This window comes from Pelobates fuscus, chromosome 6, assembly GCF_036172605.1.
Source record: "Pelobates fuscus isolate aPelFus1 chromosome 6, aPelFus1.pri, whole genome shotgun sequence".
Lineage (NCBI taxonomy): Eukaryota > Metazoa > Chordata > Amphibia > Anura > Pelobatidae > Pelobates > Pelobates fuscus.
In genome coordinates this window covers 85,314,079-85,339,494 of record NC_086322.1, presented here as the reverse complement: position 1 = coordinate 85,339,494, position 25,416 = coordinate 85,314,079, and the positions used below count along the sequence as shown (strand labels likewise).

The 25,416-nt window shown below is 41.0% G+C and overlaps 1 protein-coding gene across 1 annotated transcript in view; it reads left to right on the top strand.

The window, feature by feature from the left end:
* GABRA2 (gamma-aminobutyric acid type A receptor subunit alpha2) overlaps positions 1–25,416 on the top strand; it is a 134,013-nt gene that overhangs the window by 31,529 nt on the left and 77,068 nt on the right. The window contains exons 4-6 of the mRNA XM_063457919.1: positions 6,314–6,381; positions 10,273–10,493; positions 23,229–23,311. Of these exons, the coding sequence (XP_063313989.1) occupies positions 6,314–6,381; positions 10,273–10,493; positions 23,229–23,311 (372 nt within the window). The remainder of the gene's footprint in view (positions 1–6,313; positions 6,382–10,272; positions 10,494–23,228; positions 23,312–25,416) is intronic.

Below are 25,416 nucleotides of genomic sequence, written 5' to 3'. Positions count from 1 at the left end.
CTACATGCAGTGTTAACTTTCAGCACTGCATGCAGCTCATCAAAAAGTCTGGGGCCACTAAAAATGGCCCCAACTGACAGAGGGGACCCCCAGGTTTCTAATGATACCTGGGTTTCCTAGTGTGAGCAGGGATTTAACCCTGCTCACACTACATTGCTGTCTATGGGGATTTAAATCCCCACTAAAATAGCTGCTTGCCGACCTCACTTTGAGCTCTGCATGCAGCTCATCAAAAAACCTGGGGCCACTAAAAATGGCCCCAGCTGACAGAGGGGACACCCAGGTTTCTAATGATACCTGGGTTTCCTAGTGTGAGCAGGGATTTAACCCTGCTCACACTACATTGCTGTCTATGGGGATTTAAATCCCCATTTAAAGAGCTGCTTGCCGACCTCACTTTGAGCTCTGCATGCAGCTCATCAAAAAACCTGGGGCCACTAAAAATGGCCCCAGCTGACAGAGGGGACACCCAGGTTTCTAATGATACCTGGGTTTCCTAGTGTGAGCAGGGATTTAACCCTGCTCACACTACATTGCTGTCTATGGGGATTTAAATCCCCATTAAAATAGCTGCTTGCCGACCTCACTTTGAGCTCTGCATGCAGCTCATCAAAAAACCTGGGGCCACTAAAAATGGCCCCAGCTGACAGAGGGGACACCCAGGTTTCTAATGATACCTGGGTTTCCTAGTGTGAGCAGGGATTTAACCCTGCTCACACTGCATTGTGCTCTATGGGGATTTAAATCCCCTTTTAAACAGCTGCATGCCGATCTCACTTTGAGCTCTGCATGCAGCTCAGCTGTCAGTCTGTGGACATTAAAAATGACCCCAACTGACAGAGGGGAGACCCAGGTTTCTAATGATACCTGGGTTTCCTGGTGTGAGCAGGGATTTAACCCTGCTTACACCACAATCTAGATATAGGCATGTAAATGCCTATTTAAGCAGATACATGCCGCGCTGACTTCCAGCACTGCATGTAACTCATCAAAAAGGCTGGGGTCACTAAAAATGTCCCCAGCTGATAGAGGGGAGCCCCAGGTTTCCATTGATACCTGGAACTCCCTTGTGTTAGCAGGGATTTAACCCTGATCACACCAAATTGTAATAGTGGGGATTTAAATCCCAATTTAAATGCTTGTTTGCAGCGCTCACTTTGAGCTCTGCAAACAGAGCATCAGTCAGTCTGGGGACACTAATTCTGGCCCCAGGTGAGAGAGGGGAGCCCCAGGAATCAAATGATATCTGGGGCTCATAGTTACCAGCAAGGTAATAGACCCTGCTGGAAAAATACTGCATGACGGAAATATTCCGTCATGCGTCCTTAAGGGTAGGACCAGCATGACGGAAAATTTCCGTCATGCGTCCTTAAGGGGTTAATAAACTTGAAGAATTAACAAGTATATTGTAAATTAATGGAAATAAATAGCTAAGCTGGAAAAATAACATAATTTTTTTCATCATTTGATTATCTTAAAGTGTTCAATTATTTTGTTAAATTTCCACAAATACTGGTGTTCTCAACAATATTTTTAATAATCACAAATAGTAACTTTCCAATAGATATGCAAAATAAACAAGTTTGAAAATGTTTCCACATATTATTCAAAGTAATTTCTTTCATATATTGCTTTTTCATTTATATTCAGTAAATAAAGGCCATGTGCTGACTCTGTAACAATATGTATTAGTACCTGTAATTTAACTAGAATATCCTCCTATATCATATAGAAGAAACTGATAAAAAAGGATACCCAATACATTTTTATTAAAGCATTAGTCCTTTTGAAATGTTGCATAATATTAAACTATATTGTTGTTTCTTCATATTTAAATATATTAATTTTATGATATAGATTGTTATATTTTGTGTATAAGTGTACTTAGATAGTTGAGTAATTTCTAGTCCTGTATATAAAAAGAAAATTCATAACTTGCAAATTTAAAATATATTATTTAGTTCTCAGGAACCTTAGCTAAGCTTCCAATTTGCTGATGTAAGAAGTATATACAAATACAAAAAGAGAAGTCCTGCGCTAAAGCAGCAAGGACTACAACACACATCAGCCCCAATATATAGTAAAAACCAAAGAAAAGAAAATGTTACTTGCGCTTTTTCCTTAATCCCTATGTATATTTAGACAAATGGAGGTCATTTAGTTGCTCCAATGGCCATTGGAGGGATGCCCGCCTGCCAACGTCAAGGCAGACCCCCCCTAAGCGGGTCCTAACACTAGGAAGCAGGCTGAAGGGTCAGTGTTAGGACCCGCTTAGGGGGGGTCTGCCTTGACGTTGGCAGGCGGGCAGTGGCGTACATACCAGGGTCGCAGGGGTCGCGGCTGCGACCGGGCCCGGCCCACCAGGGGGCCCGGCCGCCCCTGTGACCCGGTATGTACGCTCTGGGCCAGCCTCTTCTCCTGGGGGGCCCAGGAGCCGGCCACCTCCGGGCCCCCCGAGGCTGGCCCTGCTTACACCCGGCGGCCGGCTGGTGCGCGAGGGAGCACTCTCCCGAGTGCTTCCTCTTCAGCTCCCTCGCGCACCGCACTGATACCGGAGCCGGAAGATGATGTAATCTTCCGGCGCCGGTATCAGTACGCGGCGCGCGAGGGAGCTGAAGAGGAAGCACTCAGGGGAGAGTGCTCCCTCGCGTGCCCGCAGGACCAGCCAGCCCGCCGGGTGACCGCCCCCCCTAGGAGCCCAGCAGCACCACTGGACCCCAGGGAATCCCCTCAGCACTCCAAAAGGTAAGGAGGCTGGGGGGATTAAATAAAAAAAAAACATGTGTAAGTGTAAGTGTGTGTGTGTGTGAGTGTGTTAGTGTGAGTGTGAGTGTTAGTGTGTGTGTGTGTTAGTGTGTGAGTGTTAGTGTTTGTGAGTGTTAGTGTGTGTGTGTGTTAGTGTGTGTGTGTGAGTGTTAGTGTGTGTGTGAGTGTTAGTGTTAGTGTGTGTGTGAGTGTTAGTGTGTGTGTGTGTGTGTTAGTGTGTGTGTGAGCGTGTGTGTGTGTTAGTGTGTGTGAGCGTTAGTGTGTGTGTGTGTTAGTGTGTGTGAGCGTTAGTGTGTGTGTGTGTTAGTGTGTGTGAGCGTTAGTGTGTGTGTGTGCTAGTGAGTGTCAGTGAGTGTGTTACTGTGTGTCTGTTACTGAGTGTGTTTGTGTGTGTGTGTGTTAGTGAGTCTGTTTGATGTCTGTTAGTGAGTGTGTGTTTGTCAGTGAGAGTGTATGTTTTGTGAGTGTGTATGTATGTCTGCCGCTGAGTGTGTCTTTGTCAGTAAATGTGTGTGTCTGTTAGCTAGTGTGTATGCATTTGTTCGTGAGAGTGTGTGTGTGTGTCTTCAGCACTTACCTTTCTCCAGCGCCGGACTCCCATGGCGCTGGGGATCCCTCCGCCTCTCAGCTCCGAATGCGCATGCACGGCAAGAGCCGCGCACGCATTCAAACCGCCCATAGGAAAGCATTACTCAATGCTTTCCTATGGACGTTCAGTGTCTTAAAATGGCGCAAGCGCCTCTAGCGGCTGTCAGTGAGACAGCCACTAGAGGCTGGATTAACCCTCAGTGAAACATAACAGTTTCTCTGAAACTGCTATGCTTTCAGCTGCAGGGTTAAAACTAGAGGGACCTGACACCCAGACCACTTCATTGAGCTGATGTGATCTGGGTGTCTGTAGTGGTCCTTTAAGTGTGTGTGCATCTGCATGCAGTGGCGTACATACCGCGGTCGCAACCCCTGCGACCAGGTGCCCGCCGCCATGTGTTGCTGCCCCGGCCCGCGCAGAGTGGGGGGGGGGGGGCCACGGATCAATTTTTGCACCGGGGCCCCATGGGTCATGTGTACGCCACTGCAGGCGGGCATCCCTCCAATGGCCATTGGAGCAACTAAATGACCTCCATTTGTCTAAATATACATAGGGATTAAGGAAAAAACGCAAGTAACATTTTCTTTTCTTTGATGTAAGAAGTATAACTATATGTTTACCTTCCTCAAATTAATAATTCTGATATATTTTCATGGCTTTGATTGAGTTTAGAGTAGTACTCCTACCTGATCATTGTAATTCTACTTTGTAAAATAATTCATTAATAATTAGCCATTTTTGCACCTGGAGTGTAACAGGAGTTTAAATTGCCCTAATGGGATACCCAATTGATCCAGATTGGTGAAGTTATATCTAGAGATAATCTACACCCGCTGTTTTCATTATTTAGGTCATATGAATAGGCACACAACAACCATATCCATATTTTCTCACTAACTCTAAGGGTAAACCCCCAAATCATCCATAAACTGCCAGCAGTCACAACAAAATGCCTTAATCTCCATGCACTTGTAACCTTTTGTTGCTTTCAATTTAAAGTAGCTTTTTATTATCTTGAAGTTCATTTTGGCATTCACAAACACTGTACCACTGCCTGATTCTCGGCGAATGTTCTTTTTTCAGCCGCTGAAAATGAGATGCTATTATAACAAATTATAATGGATGCTAATAAAGTCAGCATTGCAAAACATCATGTTTTTAATATAAAAAAATCTGTATAGTTCTATTTCCCAAATGGTGCCAGGAAACAATTAACTCCCTGTGGCTGATATTGAACTTTTCCTACAAATACAAGTAGGAAAAGCTCAGGCTTTATAAAACATTGCAAAATATATTCCTTGTTTTACAACGGGAACTCTATGCCAGTATTGATCTAAATTAACAATTAGAATACATTTTATACTGTACCACTCCATTCGTGTTTGAAGATATTTCTAAATGCATTGTCAGAATGTGTTACATGTAGAGAAATGGAAATAGTCTGCTATTCATATGTTCTACAGGCTTGCTGCATGCTAGTTTGCTCATTTTAATATATTTGTAACAGATCACATTACGCATAGAAAAAGGCCTGTTAACTACATAACAAATGCTTACACACTCCCACACACATATGCGCACTATGAAAATGGTCCACTTAAATTTATTTTAAACATTTAATGTTATAGCTTATTGTGTTATCATGAAAAGACAGATTTTCTTTATAGATAAAGACTTATATCTATATATCTACATACCAACAGAGTTGTGGTGGGGGAAAAGTGTGGATGAAAACCCCTTCCACCTGAAGTAAGTGGATAGTTAATACATTGCTAAACACAAATACACACTGCAGTCAAGCCATAAGATTTGCTTTTCCCACAGAAATCTCACTTTAACAGTGCTCTCACTACTGGGTAGGTGTATGCAAATGAGCTGAACTGGGTACGTGTATGCAAATGAGCTCAACAAAGAATTCTGGGTAGGTGTATGCAAATGAGCTCAACAAAGAACCCCATTTTTGCCACTTCATACATGGATTCCTTGGAGTATGTGTCTGCTGTATACAACAGAGTTGTGTTTCAAAGCTGTTGTATACAGCAGACACATACTCCAAGGAATCCATGTATAAAGTGGAATTATGAGGCAAAAATGTGGTTCTTTGTTGAGCTCATTTGCATATGCCTACCCAGAATCCCCTACAGTAGTGAGAGTACTGTTAAAGTGAGATTTCTGTTGGAAAAGCAAATCTTATGGCTTGGCTGGTGTGTGTATTTGTGTTTAGCAATGTATTAACTATCTATATATTTATATATACATCTAAGAAATGTGGTTCGTTTTTAACCATTTGTGTTATGTAGCACAATAATGCCTAAAAAATTTTTTTTGAAGGCCATCAGAGGTGGATTAAACACATTTTCAAATCTAATGGAGTTATTAACTACAGTGAGAATTGGAAGTAAATGTAAAGTAATTTTCAAATGCCTCCGGGTCTTTAATAAAATCATGACTTTCCGTCATGATAATAGTAAAATCCTTGAATTTAAGCCCAAAGTAGCTGGACTGGACGCATAGGTGACTTAGAGAATGTTTTCATCTCGGCTACTTTCACCGCAAATTTGAAATTAACTTTGAATTCACTTTAAATTATACCTTTAGTGAATAACCTGCTAGATTTTAATGCAGTCTAAACCCACCATGAAAACCGATTGAAGAAGTTCTGATCTAGAACCCCTCTCTCTCTCTCTCTCTCTCTCTCTCTCTCTCTCTCTCTCTCTCTCTCTCTCTCTCTCTCTCTATATATATATATATATATATATATATATATATATATATATATAAAATTATAACAATAATATATGTGTGTATATATATATATATATATATATATATATATATATATATATACATACATATATTATTGTTATAATTTTTATATATATTACATTTTGAAAGTTTACATTTCTGGATCACATTTTATATTCATATTGCTTATAGTGCTGCTTCTTCTTATTCTAGACCGAGTAACAGAAGTTCATACGGATATTTACGTGACAAGTTTTGGTCCTGTTTCTGATACAGATATGGTGAGTTGTCTTATTACCTATTCATTTTCTCTTTAATTAATGAGAAGCTTTTGGATTTAAGGTTAGAACCTGCATGTATTTTAAAAGTCTGAAACATTTTTACTTTGGTTTTATTCTCTCCTGGTTCTAAAAAAAAAGTATTGCAGTAAATACTGGTTATTATTCTTATAGTTAATACTTTATTTATTTATTATTTGGTTTTTATTAGAAAAATCAAATAGAGATGGTTGGACAATCAGTTATCTTTGGTACACGAGGCCATGCGTTTAGACTGGAAGAAAGAAGATTTCGTCTAAGGCAAAGGTTTTTTTTACTGTAAGAACAATTAGGATGTGGAATTCTCTGCCTGAAGAAGTGGTTTTATCAGAGTCCATACAGATGTTCAAAAAGCTATTAGATGCATACTTGCAAAAACAGAATATTCAAGGATATAGTCTTTCAATGTAGGGTAATAACTGCTTGATCCAAGGATAAATCTGACTGCCATTCTGGGGTCAAGAAGGAATTTTTTTCCTAGCTTGTTGCAAAATTGTTCTTCAAACTGGTTTTTTTTGCCTTCTTTTGGATCAACCGCAAAAAACAAATGTGAGGAAGGCTGAACTTGATGGACGCAAGTCTCTTTTCAGCTATGTAACTATGTAACTATATGTATTCCTTTGCAGTTCTGTGTATAGACAAAACCAATGCAGGAAAACTATATAAACCCATACACCCACATATATACAAAGACATTTACACATACTTTTTAGTAAGAAGAATCGATTTAAAATGTTCTCGTTTTTAAGTACATCCTGAGATATAGATACACGAATGCATTTTATTTATAAGTATAGCTTATCTTTAATGCCAAATGAGCACTATTCAGTTATAAAGAAATCCATCTAAGCCTATGCCAAGTATTGACTGCTTGATTGCTAAAAGGCATTTCCCACTCTAAGCTATTTTTTTCTGTGTTAAGTACCTTAGGTTATTACTGCATTACAAAAGGTCATCACTGCATCTGATGTATAAAACCATTCAAGACCCTAATTTTAACAATGTTTTCTGGTTGCATTTTTTTATCTGTTTTTATGTATCCATTACTAATCAGCAGAATCACAGTTTAATACAGTAATTTTATGAAAGCAATTTACTATAAACCTGGTATAAAAAGTATGATTCTCATCTTTGGATTAATCACTAATATATAATCATTTCTTTACAGATGTTCAAGATGAGACTTACTGTAGACCACCTTGCTTAAAGTCAGTTAGAATAGCTTACTTTGGCAAATATCTGCAAGTAGGCTTTTCACTTAAAGGGACTTTAATAAATATGTTCATGTTAAGGGTGATTGGGAGAAGTCTTTTCATGTATATATTTTCTCCCATAAATGGCTTGTCGTTTATCACCCAAAAACATTATAACTCAATCTGACGTTCTTTATAACAATATATATTAATTCTACTCAGAATGCAAACAGTAGTACATATTTAAAAATCTTAACAATTGATGGAGAGTAAGCACCGTTGTTCAGCAAGCCATGGTAGCTGAGCATGTACCTTTGTCTACTGTTCTATTATAGATATGACTATAATGATGTCAGAAATGCATGTTAAAACTCTGGCCATGTAAGGATACATATGAAGACCCTCAACCCTCAATCATCTCATTATACACCCACATTCCAGACTTCTCATGGTGCAGAATAACAAATTACCACCTGATCTTTTTAACCCATTATTCCTCCACGCTTAATATAAATATGAATAGGAACATAGAATATGTAATGTTCTACAGGAGGATGCACTTTGACCACTACAGCTTGCTATAATGGTTATGATGCCAAGAGCACCCTGGCTTCCTACGTATTGTATGAAGTCAAGACATTTTTTATGGTTTGACTTTTTACCTAGCATTTCACAAGGAACTGCTCTTGCCACCACTACATCAGCCAGAGAGCCATACGCTCCTGTATTGTGATGGAGCTTGACATTTTTATTTAATGGAAGAAGGTGGTAAAGTGACTTGTTGCAAATCATTCAAATGGTTCAATTCTGTTCATGTTGGGTACAATTAAAAAATGTTGTTGACTTTTTTTGCAGGTATAGCAAGTTGGCAGATGACTGAGTTTAAATTTTACTCAGCTGATTACATTCAGCTGGTTATATTGTTGACACCATGGATAGATGGATGCATTGCCATTGACTCAGCCAATTTGTTGTTCCATATCTTATTAATATGCATACAACCAGTTGGTTCTCACTCCAACTGGCAATAATAGCAATAAAACCTTCTAAGTATTCTTGACAGATGCCACTAGTAAAGTGCCCAGTCTCTGAAACTAAAAGTAATGTGCAAAACAGATGCACAGTCCCCTACCCATAACATAAGTAAAGTGCCACTGGCACTCTTTACAACAAAACAAAAAAAATTATAATCTTATTTTAATAAACGACATCATTTTAACCACATTCTACCATACATTATCACCTGTTTATGCTCCCCCCAAGTCCAAGAGTTGGGAATTAGTCACTGCCTTTTCCCTGGGGAAATATTATAAATAGAGCAAAAAACTTGAATATCCATCTAATGTTCCCATCCTTTGCTTTATTATTAATATTATTATTATTATTATTATTATTACTACATCATATTACATACTTCCCAATGCATGCAGCTGCACAGGTCTAAGTAGCTCTAGGCACATATAACATTTATGCCGCATTGGGATGTTGTTGAGATTAGATGGCTCATGCTGTGTACGGAGTGTTGAAGGAAGAAACTGTGTAATCATTAAGCCAAATAACAGGGCTGGTGGCCACATGATGTTCCCAGTTACTTGTCATCTAGAAAGTAAATTGCCTTTTGCCTGTAAATGCATTATAAGGAAACAAAATTCCTTGCAACCTGTGAACTATGTGTTTTAATAAATGTGGATTATGAAGAAAAACTGAATTTCAACAAATTGTTCACTTGGGTCTTTGTCAATAATTTTTTATGCTTTTTTTGGAGTTATGATGAAGTTGGAGACAAAGTATCAATTTGCTGTTGTAACGATGGGATATATAAATGGTTTTGTAACCGACCAATAACTAGTTATGTAACCAAGTGGTTGAGCCTTATGATATAATCATACTCCATGCTCATTTCTATATGATTATTATTTTTTTTTTTTTTTTAAAGAACAGAGTATTTTCAGTATTTGTGAAGGTTAATGCAGATGTTTTTAACACGGTGTCTAGTAAACTGTCCTCCCTGCACCAATATAAAGATATAGCATTTTTTAAATCAACTTTGCAGGTTAAGCAGAAAATAATTTTGGACAGTGATGCATTATTCCAGAACATGCAAGATTACAAAAGGTGACAATGAGAAATGGTTTCACTAGTTTGGTAATGTTAGAAAAAATAGTCATTTTGAATGTTAAACTTAAACAAAGGGACACAAGCATTAGTGTTCCCCATTGGATAGAGTTTACAAATTACTTTTGCTCTTGCAAGTCATTTTTGTCATTTAGAATTCATAATAGTGGTTCCATCCTGGTGGTCCAATGGATGTGTCCTTGTTAGGTTTTATACATTAGTTATGCCTGTACTATTTTGGAAGATATTCTTCACAAGGAATTGGAAGATATAAAGATTTATATTACAAATATATATATATATATATATATATATATATATATGTATATATATATATATATATATATATATATATATATATATATATATATACTGAAGTGGGGTAATTTGATATTTTAGCAGTTATTGTACCAAACATGCTTTTAAATTAGCTAGGAGGATTATTTTATATAAAAATAAAGTGATGGAATTTTAGTAATTGATAGAATAATCATACTATTGCAAACAAGATTGCTCTAGAAATATATGTGTTTTATTTCCAACATAGGAATACACAATAGATGTGTTTTTCCGTCAAAACTGGGAAGATGAGAGATTACGATTTAAAGGACCGATGCATATTCTTCGGCTGAACAATCTAATGGCTAATAAAATTTGGACTCCAGACACATTCTTTCATAATGGAAAAAAGTCTATTGCTCACAACATGACGATGCCAAATAAGCTGTTAAGAATTCAAGATGATGGAACTTTGCTATATACAATGAGGTGTGTTTGATTTTCAGTGCATTGTGTCATTAGTACCTTATTGTGCTCAGGGGAAAGTATATTTGTGTCAATGGTTATTGAATGAAAGCTTTGATATGTAGCAAACAAAATGCAGGTAGATAATATTTTGTAAAATTTGTGAATTTTAATATTTTTTGACAGGTACTCAAATGACCTACATGACATTAACTCAGTTTCCTTTTTTCCCAATTTTAAAATGACTTCAATGACCTATACTTCAGCTGTTATGTAATATGCAATAATAATAATTTTATGAAGTGCCTTCATTAGATTCCTCTAATTGTCAGAGAGTTCTGCATGGAACGTAAGAAGTCAATGTTGCTACAGTAACCAGTTTATTGTGCGCAGTTATTTGAGGTGTGATGTGTTTGTTCCAAACATTGGAGATCTAGTGAAATAACACGTGGAAATGATTTTGGGCTCTGACCCAGGGAGTCAAAGTGTGCCTAGTGGAGCATCTACAATGCATAAGAATGTAATGTCAGTACTAGGAACATAGGTCAAAGTTAAATAGTAGATGAGAGACAGAAAAACAAATAAAAGATAAAGGATTAGAAAAGAATCAGTATTTAGCATGCAGATGGGCATTTAGGAAAAGGATTTAAAAAAAAAAAACATCTGGGCAACCTCACCATTAAAGACTAATTAACATTATTATTATGCTAATGGTCTGCAAGAGGCATGACCGAATTCATGCACTGATGTTGCGGGCGGCGAGGGAGTGCTCTTCCCTGAGCTCTTACCTGCTCAGCTCACTTGCGTGCAATGCAGTGATGCTAGAATTTGAATATGACATCATTTTGGCCCCGGCATCACTAAGAGGCGTGTGAGGGAGCTGAGCAGGGAGATCAGGGCTCCCTTTACGCCCGCCTCCTCCGCTCACCTGTCTGCCAAACCTCTCGACTGCCCTCCTGCCTGCCAAGCTGCAGTCATCACCACTGCACCACAGGGAAAAATCCACTCCAGCAGTCCTAAAGGTAGGATGTTGGGTGGATTGAAACTTTATTTTTATTTTTAAATTGGGAGTGTGTTAGTGTGTGTCTGTTAATGAGTGTTAGTGTGTCTGTTAGTGAGAGTGTGTGTGTATGTGTCTGTGAGTTTTAGTGTCTGTTAGTGAGTGTTAGTGTGTGTCTGTTAGAGTGTGTATGTGTAAATGAGTGTGTCTGTCACTGAGAGTTTATATGTGTTTGTCAGTGAGTGTGTATGTGTGTTCGTCACTGAGAGTGTATACGTGTTCTTCAGTGAGTGTGTAGGTGTCTGTCGGTGAATGCGTATCTGTCAGTTAGTGTATATGTGTGTCTGTCAGTGAATGTGAGTGTGTGTAACTGTGAGTGTAAATGTAAATGAGTGAGTGTGTATGTCTGTGAATGTGTATGTTTCAGTGAAAGTGTGTATTGGTTAAACAATGTGTGTGACAATGACTGTGTATCTGTGAGTGTATGTCAGTGCATGCATCAGTGAGGGCGTGTGTCTGTCAGGATTAGAAATTTGGAAGGGGGGTAGGGTGCCTTAGTTTTGTCATGCCTAGGGCAGCACAAAACCAGGATACACCACTGTTCACAATGATAAATTGTAGATGTAAACAATATGCTGAGTAACACATTGTGAATTAGGCATGGCCTAAATGGGAATGAACAAACTAATGGCATGCAACACTAACAGTCAACCAACCATGACTGGTTGTACGTAATGGACAGTTTATCTGGAGTCGTTAGAAGCGAGAAAGCAGAGAAACAAGCTTACTATCATGGAAGAGGGGTTCTCATCATGATTATCTCACCAGACCCACGTCAAGGAGGTGTGTAAATTGGTGTGTTAAAAATATGAGTTAAAAGAGAGTTACAGAATTATAGACATACAAAAGTTGTGTTTCTTTTATAAATATTGTTAGTGGATTCATGGTTTTAGAAACATATTTATCTACATTACTTAGACCTTTTCCTTTACCTATGTGTGATTTCTAATAATTTGGGATCTGCTGTTTGGAATTTTAACTCTCGGACACATGCAGAGTGTATGTGAATGTTTTTATCAACTTCTTCTTCCAGGAGATACAAGCTAGTTGTCTTATGAGGCTGCCACTTTGAAATCTGAGAAATAAAAAAGACCTCTGCAACTTCACAAGTTGTCATTTAATGTGACGTTTATTCTATTACAACAGTGACAACTCAGGAACCTTTCAACCTTAAACTGTGTCATTATTAAGCCTTTGCTGTGTGTCATTTTCACTAATCAATTGCTTAATTACCATTCTTATGGCTGAATAAATCTCACGTTGGAGCATCACTTTCAGAGTCTCACTTTATATTCTTGAATGTTTGCATCAGATCGACCCTACCTGTGGCATCCATAAGTTTAGTGTCCCTATCCACTTACTTGATTAATTTTACTGAGGTCACAGTATGTTTGGCTATTTATACACAGTTGACACATTCTGAAATCCATTTATTAAAATGTAATTTACCATTTCTGCTGAAAAAAAATCTATGTATCTACTAGTTAGAGTTTTCTTTTCATCTAAAAGATGCACCAGTGTCCCATGAAGTAAAATTTCCAACTCAATTCCTAGCATGATTCTGATCTTTTAGTGCAAAAAGTTACTAATTTTCTATGAAAAAATGCTGTTGTTTCGGCTAAAAATGTATAGCTGGCTTACTTAAAGGAACACTATATTCACCAAAACAACATTAACTTAATGAAGCAGTTTGTGTAACGAGTATATACCCCTACACGCAGGATCCAGCCTAACAGAAGACAGTACAGAGGAGAGATGCGTCTACCGGACCTTAGAGTGGCCGGACTCGACGTAATAGGATAAGACAGAGTCAGGAACGATCCGAGGTCAAGGGTACAAAGAGACAGCGTAAACGAAAACTAGCCGGGGACTGGTACACAGGAATCAGCAAGCCGGCAAACAGTACAGAATAGGATAAAGCGAAAACGAAGTCAGAATACAAAGCCAAGGTCAAATACGGAGAAACACAACTGAACACAACAAGCACTAAAGGGAACTGTAGCAGAAACCACGATAGGGCAAGGAACTAAGGGAAAAGGGTAAGTATAAGTAGCCTTCAAACTAATGTGATTGGCTCCTGTCACTTCCACTCCCCCAACAGGTAAGTGTATGGGGTGATTGGCATGACAGGAGCCAATGGGAGCCTTTTTGCAATTTAGGCTCCCACTGTCTCTTTAAGAGCGCGCCCGAGATTCGCGGCGCGCTCTTAGCTGCAGGCGGGACACGTGACCGCTTCTCGCGGTCACTGCCCGCCTTCCTGTCTGAACAGTCGGACGAGCCGCGTGCGGCTCGTGCAGCCGCAGGACCGCGCGCGGCTTGAAGAGAGGACCGCGTCCGGCCCCCGGATAAGGTAAGTACCGCTACAGTACCCCCCCCTGAGGACACGCCCTCCGGGCGGGCAGGACCAGGCCTGGCAGGAAAACGCGAATGGAAAGAACGTACAAGGCGGGGAGCATGAACAGCATCCGCAGAAATCCAACTGCGCTCCTCAGGCCCATAACCCTTCCAATGTACCAAGTACTGAAGCCGACCCCTGAGAAAACGAGAGTCAATAACAGCAGATACTTCGAACTCCTCATGACCCTCCACAGAGACAGGAGGGGGAGGGGGAGTATGCCGGGTATAGCGGTTGCGTACGTAAGGCTTCAACAAAGAGGTGTGAAATACATTGGGTATACGCAGATTCTTAGGCAGACCCAAGGCATAAGAAACGGGATTAACCTTATGTATAATGCGATAAGGACCAATGAAGCGGGGAGCCAATTTCATAGAAGGCACCCGGAGGCGAATATTCCGTGTGGAAAGCAAAACCCTGTCCCCCACAACATAGGAAGGAGCCGCTCTGCGATGCTTGTCAGCCTGAGCCTTCTGGCGGGCAGCAGAGTCCACCAAAGAACGCTGAACCTGCTCCCAAGTATTACGCAAACCAGCCAAATGCTCATCCAGAACTGGCATGCCCTGTGAGGAGAATGCAGCCGGAAGAACAACGGGATGCTGGCCATAGACAACGTAAAAAGGGCTTTTGCCGGAAGAATCATGAGTGGCATTATTCCGAGCAAATTCAGCCCAAGGAAGCAGGTCAGACCAATTGTCCTGATGGTGAGACACAAAACAACGGAGGTACTGCTCAAGAGACTGGTTGGCACGTTCAGCAGCTCCATTAGACTGGGGATGGTAAGCGGAAGAAAATGAGAGGGAAATACCCATCTCCGAACAAAAGGCTTTCCAGAACCTGGAAACAAATTGGCTACCCCTATCGGATACAATAGATAAGGGAATACCATGTAATCGAAACACTTCTCTAGCGAAGATAAGAGCCAATTCCTTGGAAGTGGGCAACTTGCGAAGAGACACAAAGTGAGCCATTTTGGAAAACCGATCTACTATCATTAGGATGACTGTGTTACCATTCGAAGGGGGTAATTCAACAATAAAATCCATTGATAGATTAGACCAAGGTCTCTCGGGAACGGGCAACGGGTGCAACAGCCCACAAGGAACTCTACGAGAAGTTTTCATACATGCACAAGTAGTACAAGCACTTATATAGTCAGTAACATCCTTACGTAAGGTATCCCACCAGAAATACCGAGAAACGGCTGACACTGTTTTGGAAATACCAGGATGTCCAGCAGTCTTAGTATCGTGATAAAGTGACAGAATATCCCGTCTCTCGGGAATGTCAACGAACAATTTATCATTAGGCCTCTCGCTGGGTGCCATGCCTTGTTTCGCTTGTATGGCCTGCAAGAGGGACGAGGAAATAGACAATATAGTAGTTGCTATTATCCTGTCTGGGGGAATGACAGGAGTGACATCAATCTCCTGTTTGTCAATAGTCTCGAATTGTCTGGACAGAGCGTCCGCTTTGGTGTTCCGGTCACCTGGCCTATAGGTGATTATATAATTAAAATGAGACAAGAACAGTGACCACCTAGCCTGCCTTGAAGACAATCTTTTAGCTTCGCTAAGGTAGGATAGGTTCTTATGATCTGTAAATATGAGAATAGGATCCTTAGTTCCTTCTAGCAAATGTCTCCATTCTTTGAGTGCTAAAATGATAGCAAGGAGTTCGCGATTACCCACATCATAATTCCTCTCTGCCTTGGACATTTGTTTAGAAAAGAAGCCACAAGGATGCAATGGCTTGTCAGGAGACTCTCTTTGGGATAAGACAGCACCTACCCCTATATCGGAAGCATCAACCTCAAGTATATATGGCAATGAGGGGACAGGATGCTGTAAAATAGGGGCAGAGGCGAACGTAGTTTTAAGAAAGTCAAAAGCCTGAAGTGCCTCAGTAGACCAGACACGTGTATTGCCATCCTTTTTAGTCATACGAGTAATAGGCGCTACTATAGACGAAAAACCTTTGATAAAACGTCTATAATAATTAGAGAAACCCAGAAAACGCTGGATGGCTTTCAGACCTTGCGGCAGAGGCCATTCTATGACTGCAGCGAGCTTCTGGGGATCCATCCGAAAACCCTCGGCGGAAATCAAATACCCTAGAAACTGGACCTCGGACTGGTCGAATAGACATTTTTCTAATTTGCAATAAAGACCATTAGCAAGAAGGGTCTTCAGAACTGTCGTAACATGTCTGTGATGAGTGTGAATGTCTGTAGAATATATTAAAATGTCATCCAAGTACACAATAACAAATGAATGAATAAAGTCCCTTAAGACATCATTAATAAATTCTTGGAACACTGCTGGGGCATTGCAAAGCCCAAATGGCATGACGGTATACTCATAATGACCTGACCGAGTGTTAAAGGCTGTCTTCCATTCGTGGTCCTCTTTAATACGTATCAAATTGTATGCTCCCCTAAGATCTAATTTGGTGAATACCGTAGCATGTTTGAGCCTGTCAAACAATTCTGTTATTAGAGGTATAGGGTAAGCATTTTTGATGGTGATCTTGTTAAGACCTCTATAATCAATGCAAGGTCTTAAATCACCTTCTTTCTTTGATACAAAGAAGAACCCCGCTCCAGCCGGAGAAGAGGATCTTCTAATAAATCCCTTGTCTAATGACTCTTTAATGTATTCCTCCATGACACGGTTTTCTTGAACCGATAGGGGGTACACCCTGCCCTTAGGAGGTATAGTACCAGGCAACAAATCAATAGCACAATCGTAGGGTCTGTGAGGCGGTAATTTGTCAGCTTCTCTTTTATCAAAGACAGTCTTTAAAGTTAAATACTGAGAGGGTATTGTCGTAGATAAAGGAGGAACAGTAGGAACGTTAATAGAATTCACAGGCGTGACTTCAATAGTACATGACTCATGGCAGGCTTCACTCCATGATTTTATCTGCCCTGTCTCCCAGTCAAAAATGGGATTGTGGGCACGTAACCATGGATACCCTAACACCAACTGTGAAGAGGGAGAGGTGATGACCTGGAACCGAATGGTTTCATAGTGTAGAACCCCTGTGTACATGTGTAGCGGTGCAGTCTCGTGAGTAACAACAGGAGATATCAATGGTCTACCATCTATGGCCTCAACGGCCAAGGGTATCTCCTTCTCTCTGATGGGAATATTGTTTCTCTTTACAAAACCAGAGTCTATAAAGTTCTCGGCTGCCCCAGAATCAACCAGGGCGTCTATGTTTTCCACTATACAACTCTCTCCCATATGTAAAGAAACAGGGAGAAGCAATCGGTTAGGAGGCAATGTAGGAGACTTAGAAATCACACCCAAGGCCAGTCCCCTATAAGGTCTTAGGTGCGAGAGTTTTCCGGGAGCAGAGGACACTCCTTTACCATATGGTCTCTCTTACCACAATATAGGCAGAGTCCCTCCCTTCTCCTATGTAATTTCTCAGTATCTGAGAGTTTGGCAACCCCTAATTGCATAGGTTCCTCTTCAGGTACTTTAACACTCTCCGGTATATTAACTCTGGGTTGAATAGGTGTAACAAAACGTCTATTCCTGTTCTTAGTATAGAGCCTGTCACGAATCCTATTATCTATATCGATGAGGTAGTCAATAAGGTCCTCTAAGGCAATAGGAAGCTCCTTAGCTGCTACCTCATCCAATATAGAGTCTGATAAACCTTCCATGAAGGCCGTAGTTAACCCATTATTGGTCCAATCGACCTGTGAGGCAAGGGTACGAAACTGTATAGCGTAATCAGCCACAGACCTAGAACCCTGTTTAACCCTCATTAATGCTCTAGCGGCATTCTTAGACCTTTTCATAGTATCAAAAGTTCTGCGAAAAGCTGTTAGGAAACTGTGAAAGTTATGCACCATAGGTCCATTAGCCTCCCAAATAGGGTTTGCCCATTCAAGTGCTTTGTCGGTAAGTTGGTGCATAAAGAATCCAACTTTAGACCTCTCTGTGGGAAATGAACGTGGATACATTTCAAAATGAAACTCTATTTGGTTAATGAACCCTCTGCATGTCTTAGAATCCCCTCCGTACCTAGGAGGAGGCGTTAAATGTGCTGTAGCGTTAGGCATAGTCGATACTTCAGGAAGCAGGGGTGCAGGAGGGTTAGGTGCGGTTGCTGGAATGGTTCTAGTTAAGAGCGTCTGGAGAGCCTGAGCTATTTGATCCATACGGTGATCCTGCTCTACAAATCTAGCCTCATGGGTCGCCATCTGTTGAGCTAAATCTGCGGGGTCCATGGCCCTATCGTAATGTAACGAGTATATACCCCTACACGCAGGATCCAGCCTAACAGAAGACAGTACAGAGGAGAGATGCGTCTACCGGACCTTAGAGTGGCCGGACTCGACGTAATAGGATAAGACAGAGTCAGGAACGATCCGAGGTCAAGGGTACAAAGAGACAGCGTAAACGAAAACTAGCCGGGGACTGGTACACAGGAATCAGCAAGCCGGCAAACAGTACAGAATAGGATAAAGCGAAAACGAAGTCAGAATACAAAGCCAAGGTCAAATACGGAGAAACACAACTGAACACAACAAGCACTAAAGGGAACTGTAGCAGAAACCACGATAGGGCAAGGAACTAAGGGAAAAGGGTAAGTATAAGTAGCCTTCAAACTAATGTGATTGGCTCCTGTCACTTCCACTCCCCCAACAGGTAAGTGTATGGGGTGATTGGCATGACAGGAGCCAATGGGAGCCTTTTTGCAATTTAGGCTCCCACTGTCTCTTTAAGAGCGCGCCCGAGATTCGCGGCGCGCTCTTAGCTGCAGGCGGGACACGTGACCGCTTCTCGCGGTCACTGCCCGCCTTCCTGTCTGAACAGTCGGACGAGCCGCGCGCGGCTCGTGCAGCCGCAGGACCGCGCGCGGCTTGAAGAGAGGACCGCGTCCGGCCCCCGGATAAGGTAAGTACCGCTACAGTTTGGTGTGTAGATCATGCCCCTGCAGTCTCATTGCTCAATTATCTGACATTTAGGAGTTAAATCACTTTGTTTATGCAGCCCTAGTTACACCTCTCAGCATGTGACTTACACAGCCTTCCTAAACACTTCCTGTACAGTGAGATCTAACGTTTACATTTCCTTTATTGCACAGTCTGTTTAATTTGTAATGTATTATCTCATGCACTGTGAATAGCTTGCAAGGCCTTGCAGGAGCCTCTTATATGTGATTAAAGCTCAATTTACAGAACAGGAGATAAAAACATCTAATGTAAGTTAACATTTGACTGAAAATAAAACGATTTTTTCATGCAGTCCATGTCAGTAACAGCCAGGGGAGGTGTGGCTAGGGCACATTAACAGAAACAAAAGTGATTTAACTCCTAAATCAGAATTGAGCAGTGAGACCTCAGAGTTATGATCTATACACAAAAACTGCTTCATTATGTCAACATTGTTTTGATGACTAGAGTGCCCCTTCAGGTCAGTGGTTTAAGAGTGAAATTGGTAAATTTTAGAGAACACTCTCCCATATGTTGGGTTATGAATTTTGGCCCCCTTAGCGGCAGGTGGGGGCCCTAAATTAGAATAAGGGGGGACCTATTGTCCTCCTTCTGGCTCCCACCCCTGAGCGGTGGGTGGGGGCCCTAAATACCAATAAATAAAAATGTAATCCCCCAGGTGACTAGGGGTCCCCAAACCCCTAGTCACCCCCTCCCCCAAAAATTAATTAACCCCTACATAACCCCCTCACCCTAAAAATAATGAGGGGGGACCAATAACTAGGTACCTTTAAAAAAAATGTACCATTTGATGTATTTTTTTTTCTAAAATCTTTTTTCAGCCCCACAAAAGGCCAAATAAAAATCCATAATAACCGTGGCACTTTGAATTTTTTTTAAAAAAAACCTGAAAAAAAATAATCCATCTTCACCCATGTAGGGCTCTGTGTAGACTGAGCTCTGCAGGGAGGGGGAAGGCTTATAAAACCTTGCCCCGCCCTGCAATTAGGCCCAGTGCCCTCTGTTTGGTTGGTTGGTTTAAGCCATCCAATCAGAGTGCTCTGATGGTAAATGAAGAGACTGACAGGTAAGTCTCTACATTTACCTGTCACAGCACTCTGATTGGTTAGCTTAAAATCCAGCCAATCAGAGTGCTCTGTGTCATTTTACTCAGCGTGGGAAAGTTCTTTGGAATTTTCCCACGCTGTGTAATTTGACACATAACTCTCTGATTGGTTACTTTCAATCAACCAATCAGAGTGTTGTTATGAGTCAAATTACACAGTCTTTTATTTGTTTTTCAGTGCTCTGTGTCATTTTACTCAGTGTGGGAAAGTTATTTGGAATTTTCCCATGCTGTGTCATTTGACACATAACTATCTGATTGGTTACTTTCAATCAACCAATCAGAGTGTTGTTATGAGTCAAATTACACAGCGTAGGATAATTCCAAAGAACTTTCCCATGCTGTGTAAAATGACACAGAGCATTAGGATTGGCTGGATTTCAAGCTAACCAATCAGAGTGCTGTGACAGGTAAATGTAGAGACTTACCTGTCAGTCTCTTCATTTACTTGTCAGAGCACTCTGATTGGATGGCTTAAACCAACCAGAGTGCTCTTAGCCTACTTGCAGGGTGGGGCAAGGCTTTATAAGCCTTCCCTCGCCCTGCAGAGCTCAGTCTGTGCGGTGCCCTCCATTAGTGAAGATGGATTACTTTTTTTGCGCTCGGGTGTTTTATTATTTTTTCTTCAAAGTGCGCCGGCTTATTATGAATATTTATTTGGCCTTTTTTGGGGCTGAAAAAGGAAGATTTTAGAAAAAAGAAGAAATGGGAATTTTTTATTTTTTTTACAGGTACCTAGTTATTGGTCCACCCTCATTAATTTTTAGGGTGAGGGGGGTAGGTAGGGGTTAATTAATATTTTTGGGAGGGGGGTGACTAAGGGTTTGGGGACCCCTAGTCACCTGGGGAGGGGGGTTACAGTTTTTATTTAGGGCCCCCACCTGCCGCTCAGGGGTGGGGGCCAGGGGGAAGGACAATAGGCCCCCCTTATTCTAATATTGGGCCCCCACCCGCCGCTCAGGGGTGGTGGCTGGGGGGAAGACAAAAGGTCCCCCCTTATTTTACTTTAGGGCCCCCACGTGCCGTTCAGGGGTGGGGGTGGGGTGTCAATAGGTCCCCCCTTCAGGTTAGAAGCCCCCACTTGCGTGGCACGGCTGGGGCTCGGGAGGGGGGACACGTTTTTTTTTTTTTTTTACAGTGAGCATCCCAGATTGCTCACTGTTTACTAGACATGCCCCTACTCGCGGAATAGCGAGTAGTGGTATAATTTACTAATACTAAGTAATCTTTACTTAGTATTAGTAAATTTGGCTGAAAGACCAATTCAGCCTTTTAGTAGATAGCTCCCTAATACCGTGGGAATTAGAGAGTTATCTACTTATTCATTCCTGTAATTCCATTGACTGGCTAAGTAACTTATGTTTTAAATGAATGTGTGTTACTTGATTGTTGTAAGTGTTGCAAATGCTTACAGCTGAATCCTGGCTATGTTTGTATACTTTTTATTTAAACTTGTATACAGTGTAACAATCTTCATTCTTCCACTAGGTAGGTATATTAGTACTTTATCAATACTGTGCTTAGGAACTTCGGCACTTCCACATTTCGGCAACTTCGGAACTTCGACACTTCGGAAATTCAGCAATTTCTGAACTTCGGTAATTCAGAAAGTATACGAATGTCCGAATTGCCCAAAATTTGTCCGAAATGACATTCGGAACGAAACAAATTACACGTGTCTACAAAATATAGTATATCCATACTTAAGGCACATGTATAGCCAATCAAGCACAAAATAGTCAAGATGTAATTTTCTTTTTTGTATTTTTACTACTGCAACTGATTCAAATTGTGGTATTTTTGTTTCATTGCTCAAGGATATTAAGTCAATTAGGGGAATCATTTATATGCAGGGAATTCTCTTAAAATTATTCTAATTTAGGGCCACCGCCCGCCACTCAGGGGTGAGGGCCAGGGGGAGGACAATAGATTCACCCCCCTTATTTTACTTTAGGGCCCCCACACACCGCTCAGGAGTGAGGGACGGGGGGGCAATAGGTCCCCCCTTCAGGTTAGAAGCCCCCACTTGCGCGGCACGGGTGGGTCTCGGGAGGGGGGACATGTGTTTTTTTTTTTTTTACAGTGAGCATCCCAGGTTGCTCACTGTTTACTAGACATGCCCCTGCTCGCGGTATAGCGAGTAGGGGTATAATTTACTAATACTAAGTAATCTTTACTTAGTATTAGTATATTTGGCCGAAAGACCAATATAGGTCTTTTAGCCTTTTAGTAGATAGCTCCCTAATACCGTGGGAATTAGTGAGTTATCTACTTATTCATTCCTGTCATTCCATTGACTGGCTAAGTAACTTACGTTTCATATGAATGTGTGTTACTTGATTGTTGTAAGTGTTGCAAATGCTTACAGCTGAATCCTGACTATGTGTGTATACTTTTTATTTAAACTTGTATATAGTGTAACATTCTTCATTCTTCCACTGGGTAGGTATATTAGTACTTTGGCAATACTGTGCTTCGGAACTTCGGCACTTCGGAACTTCGACACTTCATTGCTCAAGGATATTAAGTCAATTAGGGGAATCTTTTATATTTAGGGAATTCTCTTACAATTACTTTTAATTTAACTTCCTGCTATGTAAAAATGTAATGTAATCTAAAAGGTTTTGAAAATAAATTGTCATGCTTTTTTATTTCTTTATTTATTTTAAGAATTCTTTGTTTAGCACAGTTAGTATTTTACAAACTTTTTTATTTTTGACAGTTCCACAATTTAGTAACGAGTAGAAGATACAGATGGCATTATGGCTGTACACGAAAAACAAAATGTTTAATATGTAATACAAATCAGACTCTTTGTTTCCACAGCATGATTTGTTTTGAAGTAAAGTATAGTTCATTTGATTTTGAATAAATATTCTTTTTAACTCAGTTGAAAAATGTGCAATTTTCTCCCCTTCACAATAAGTTTGGTGTCTAGATATCATTGCGTTAACGAGACATCTATGCATAGTTTTATTCAGCTGATTGATATATGCAAGTTATGTAAATTCTGGGTTTATTTAGGAGGTTTTGATGTTATGAATAAATAACTTCTGAAGGACCACATGAAAGGAAAAACACAAGAGCTGATTTAAATGTTAATGATGTTATTAGCAGTGCAGAACAGTTTTATCTCAATCGCCATAAGTTCTTTTGCTTATGTGAGATAGATTTCCTTTTGTATTACTCTTTAGAAAAAAAAATACCGGATCTTTGCTTTTCAGGCTTACTGTTCAAGCTGAATGTCCAATGCATTTGGAGGATTTTCCTATGGATGCCCATGCGTGTCCACTAAAATTTGGCAGCTGTGAGTATTTAAAACTCTTTGTTGGAAGGTCATTATCTAATATGCATGTATAAGCACATTTTATTATCACAAATACACTCCGTTCTAATCAGGATTTTCCTGCAAATTATGACCTCAATTTAATATTGTTGGATACGCTTTTCAAATGATTTTATATTTTTGGATAAACTTTTAAAATGATTAGATATTAAAAAAAAATGTTTATTAATTAACAAATGTAAAAAAAAAAAAAAAAAATGTTGGCCCATAATACTGTATTCTAGCTTCAGAGTTTATTCAAATATTAAAGGGATACTATAGGCACTTCAATGAGTTGAAGTGGTCTGGGTAAAGTGCACCGGTCCACTTAAAGCGATGTAAACATGCAGGCTGTGTAAGTACTAGCCAGAAACTGCAATTCTTACATTGCAAGGTGAAGTCAACATCTAGTGGCTATGTAAAAAAGAGTAAAATGAAGAACAGGATAATGCTTATTAAAAATAAAAATAAAGGGGGCGTGGCCTGACTGCCGACAGAGATGGACGCTTAGAGTCAGAGCTCCGCACCCTCGGCTCCAAATAAGCACTGCCAACGGCACCAACCCACATCAGAAGCACCAGAACCGAACCCTAACAACCTCCTAAACACCTACCTACGGATGTCAACCCGCAAATATCAGAAAAAATGCCCCAGAGAAGCCATTTCAGTGGCCGACATGCTCACAACCCCGCGAGCGTCATCACGTGGCATCATGGAGGACACGAGCACCGGCAATAGAACCGGAGATACTAGCCCTCGTGAGGCCTCCACAGCGGCGGGCAAAACCCCAGAGGCATCATCCAGTGCCATCCTTCAATCACTCGCAGAAGTGAAAGGATACCTGGCGGCAGAAATTGCACGAACTGCAGAGGAAGTTAAGGCTGAAATTGCCGTAATTGGCGCCCGCACGACAGAAACAGAACACAGAGTGGCACGACTAGTCACAGCACAGAATACTACCACTTCACTCACTAATGTACTCCAACAAAAAATCACCGACCTGGAGGTCGAAATGGAAGACATTTCCAACAGATCACGACGCAATAATCTACGCGTCCGAGGTCTGCCTGAAAAGGTGAAAGAAGACGATATAGAAAATGTGCTGGTCCAACTCTTCCAGCTCCACTTACCAAATATGCCTGACCACATGTGGCAAATCGACAGAGCACACAGAGCTCTCAGAGCAAGAGGCACAGACACAAGCCCGCCAAGGGATGTCATTATAAAATGGCACTCCTTCAAGACGAAGGACGCCATCTTGAAAAGCAGCAGAGCACAGCCATTCAAATTCGAGGGAAGAGAGATCCAACTATACCAGGACATTGCTCCGGCCACCCTTTTCCGTAGACGAGCATGGAAGCCGGTCACGGAATTACTGAGACAGAAAGGGATCAGATTTGCATGGGGATACCCCTTCAAGATACTGATTTTCCAAGGCCCCACGCCGGCGATCTTACTACCCACAACGGATGCCCGAGCTTTCCTAACGGACTTAGGTATATCGGTACCGGATGACCTCCAACTTCCAGTGAACGGCATCCCAGAACTGACACCTCTGCCGGAAAGCTGGGAAGAACAACACCATCGACCACGCTGAAACCAAGGACATACCGTAATGTATACCGTCAAGTATACATATAATGTTGATTTTAGGCCGGCTTAGGCGCTAGATAGTTTTTTAACAGCGCATCTAAACGCCAATAGGCCTAACTGGGAACCCCATAACATCGTGTTACTAACTGTTCATACTGGTGTAATATTGTTAACTAATCCTGGGGATGGGGGGAGAGGGGACTGTACAAACCTTTTGACCACTGTGCTACTTAATTGATTGTGGTATATCCAGTGTTTAACTATGGTTTTAGTTGTGTGGGAAGGGGGCAGGGGACGGAAATCTTTAACCAAATTGATCCATGATGTTCATAACGTGTTACAAAAATAGCGGGACTTTCGGGTCACGGGACCTGGGATTCCCGCTCAAACGTGACGAGCTCCCCACAGAGAGCCTCTGGCCTTGGGCACCCTAAGAAGCAGGGACCAAGAGAATATATCCACGCTACAGGTAGGGTCCAGCATAGGCACCCGGA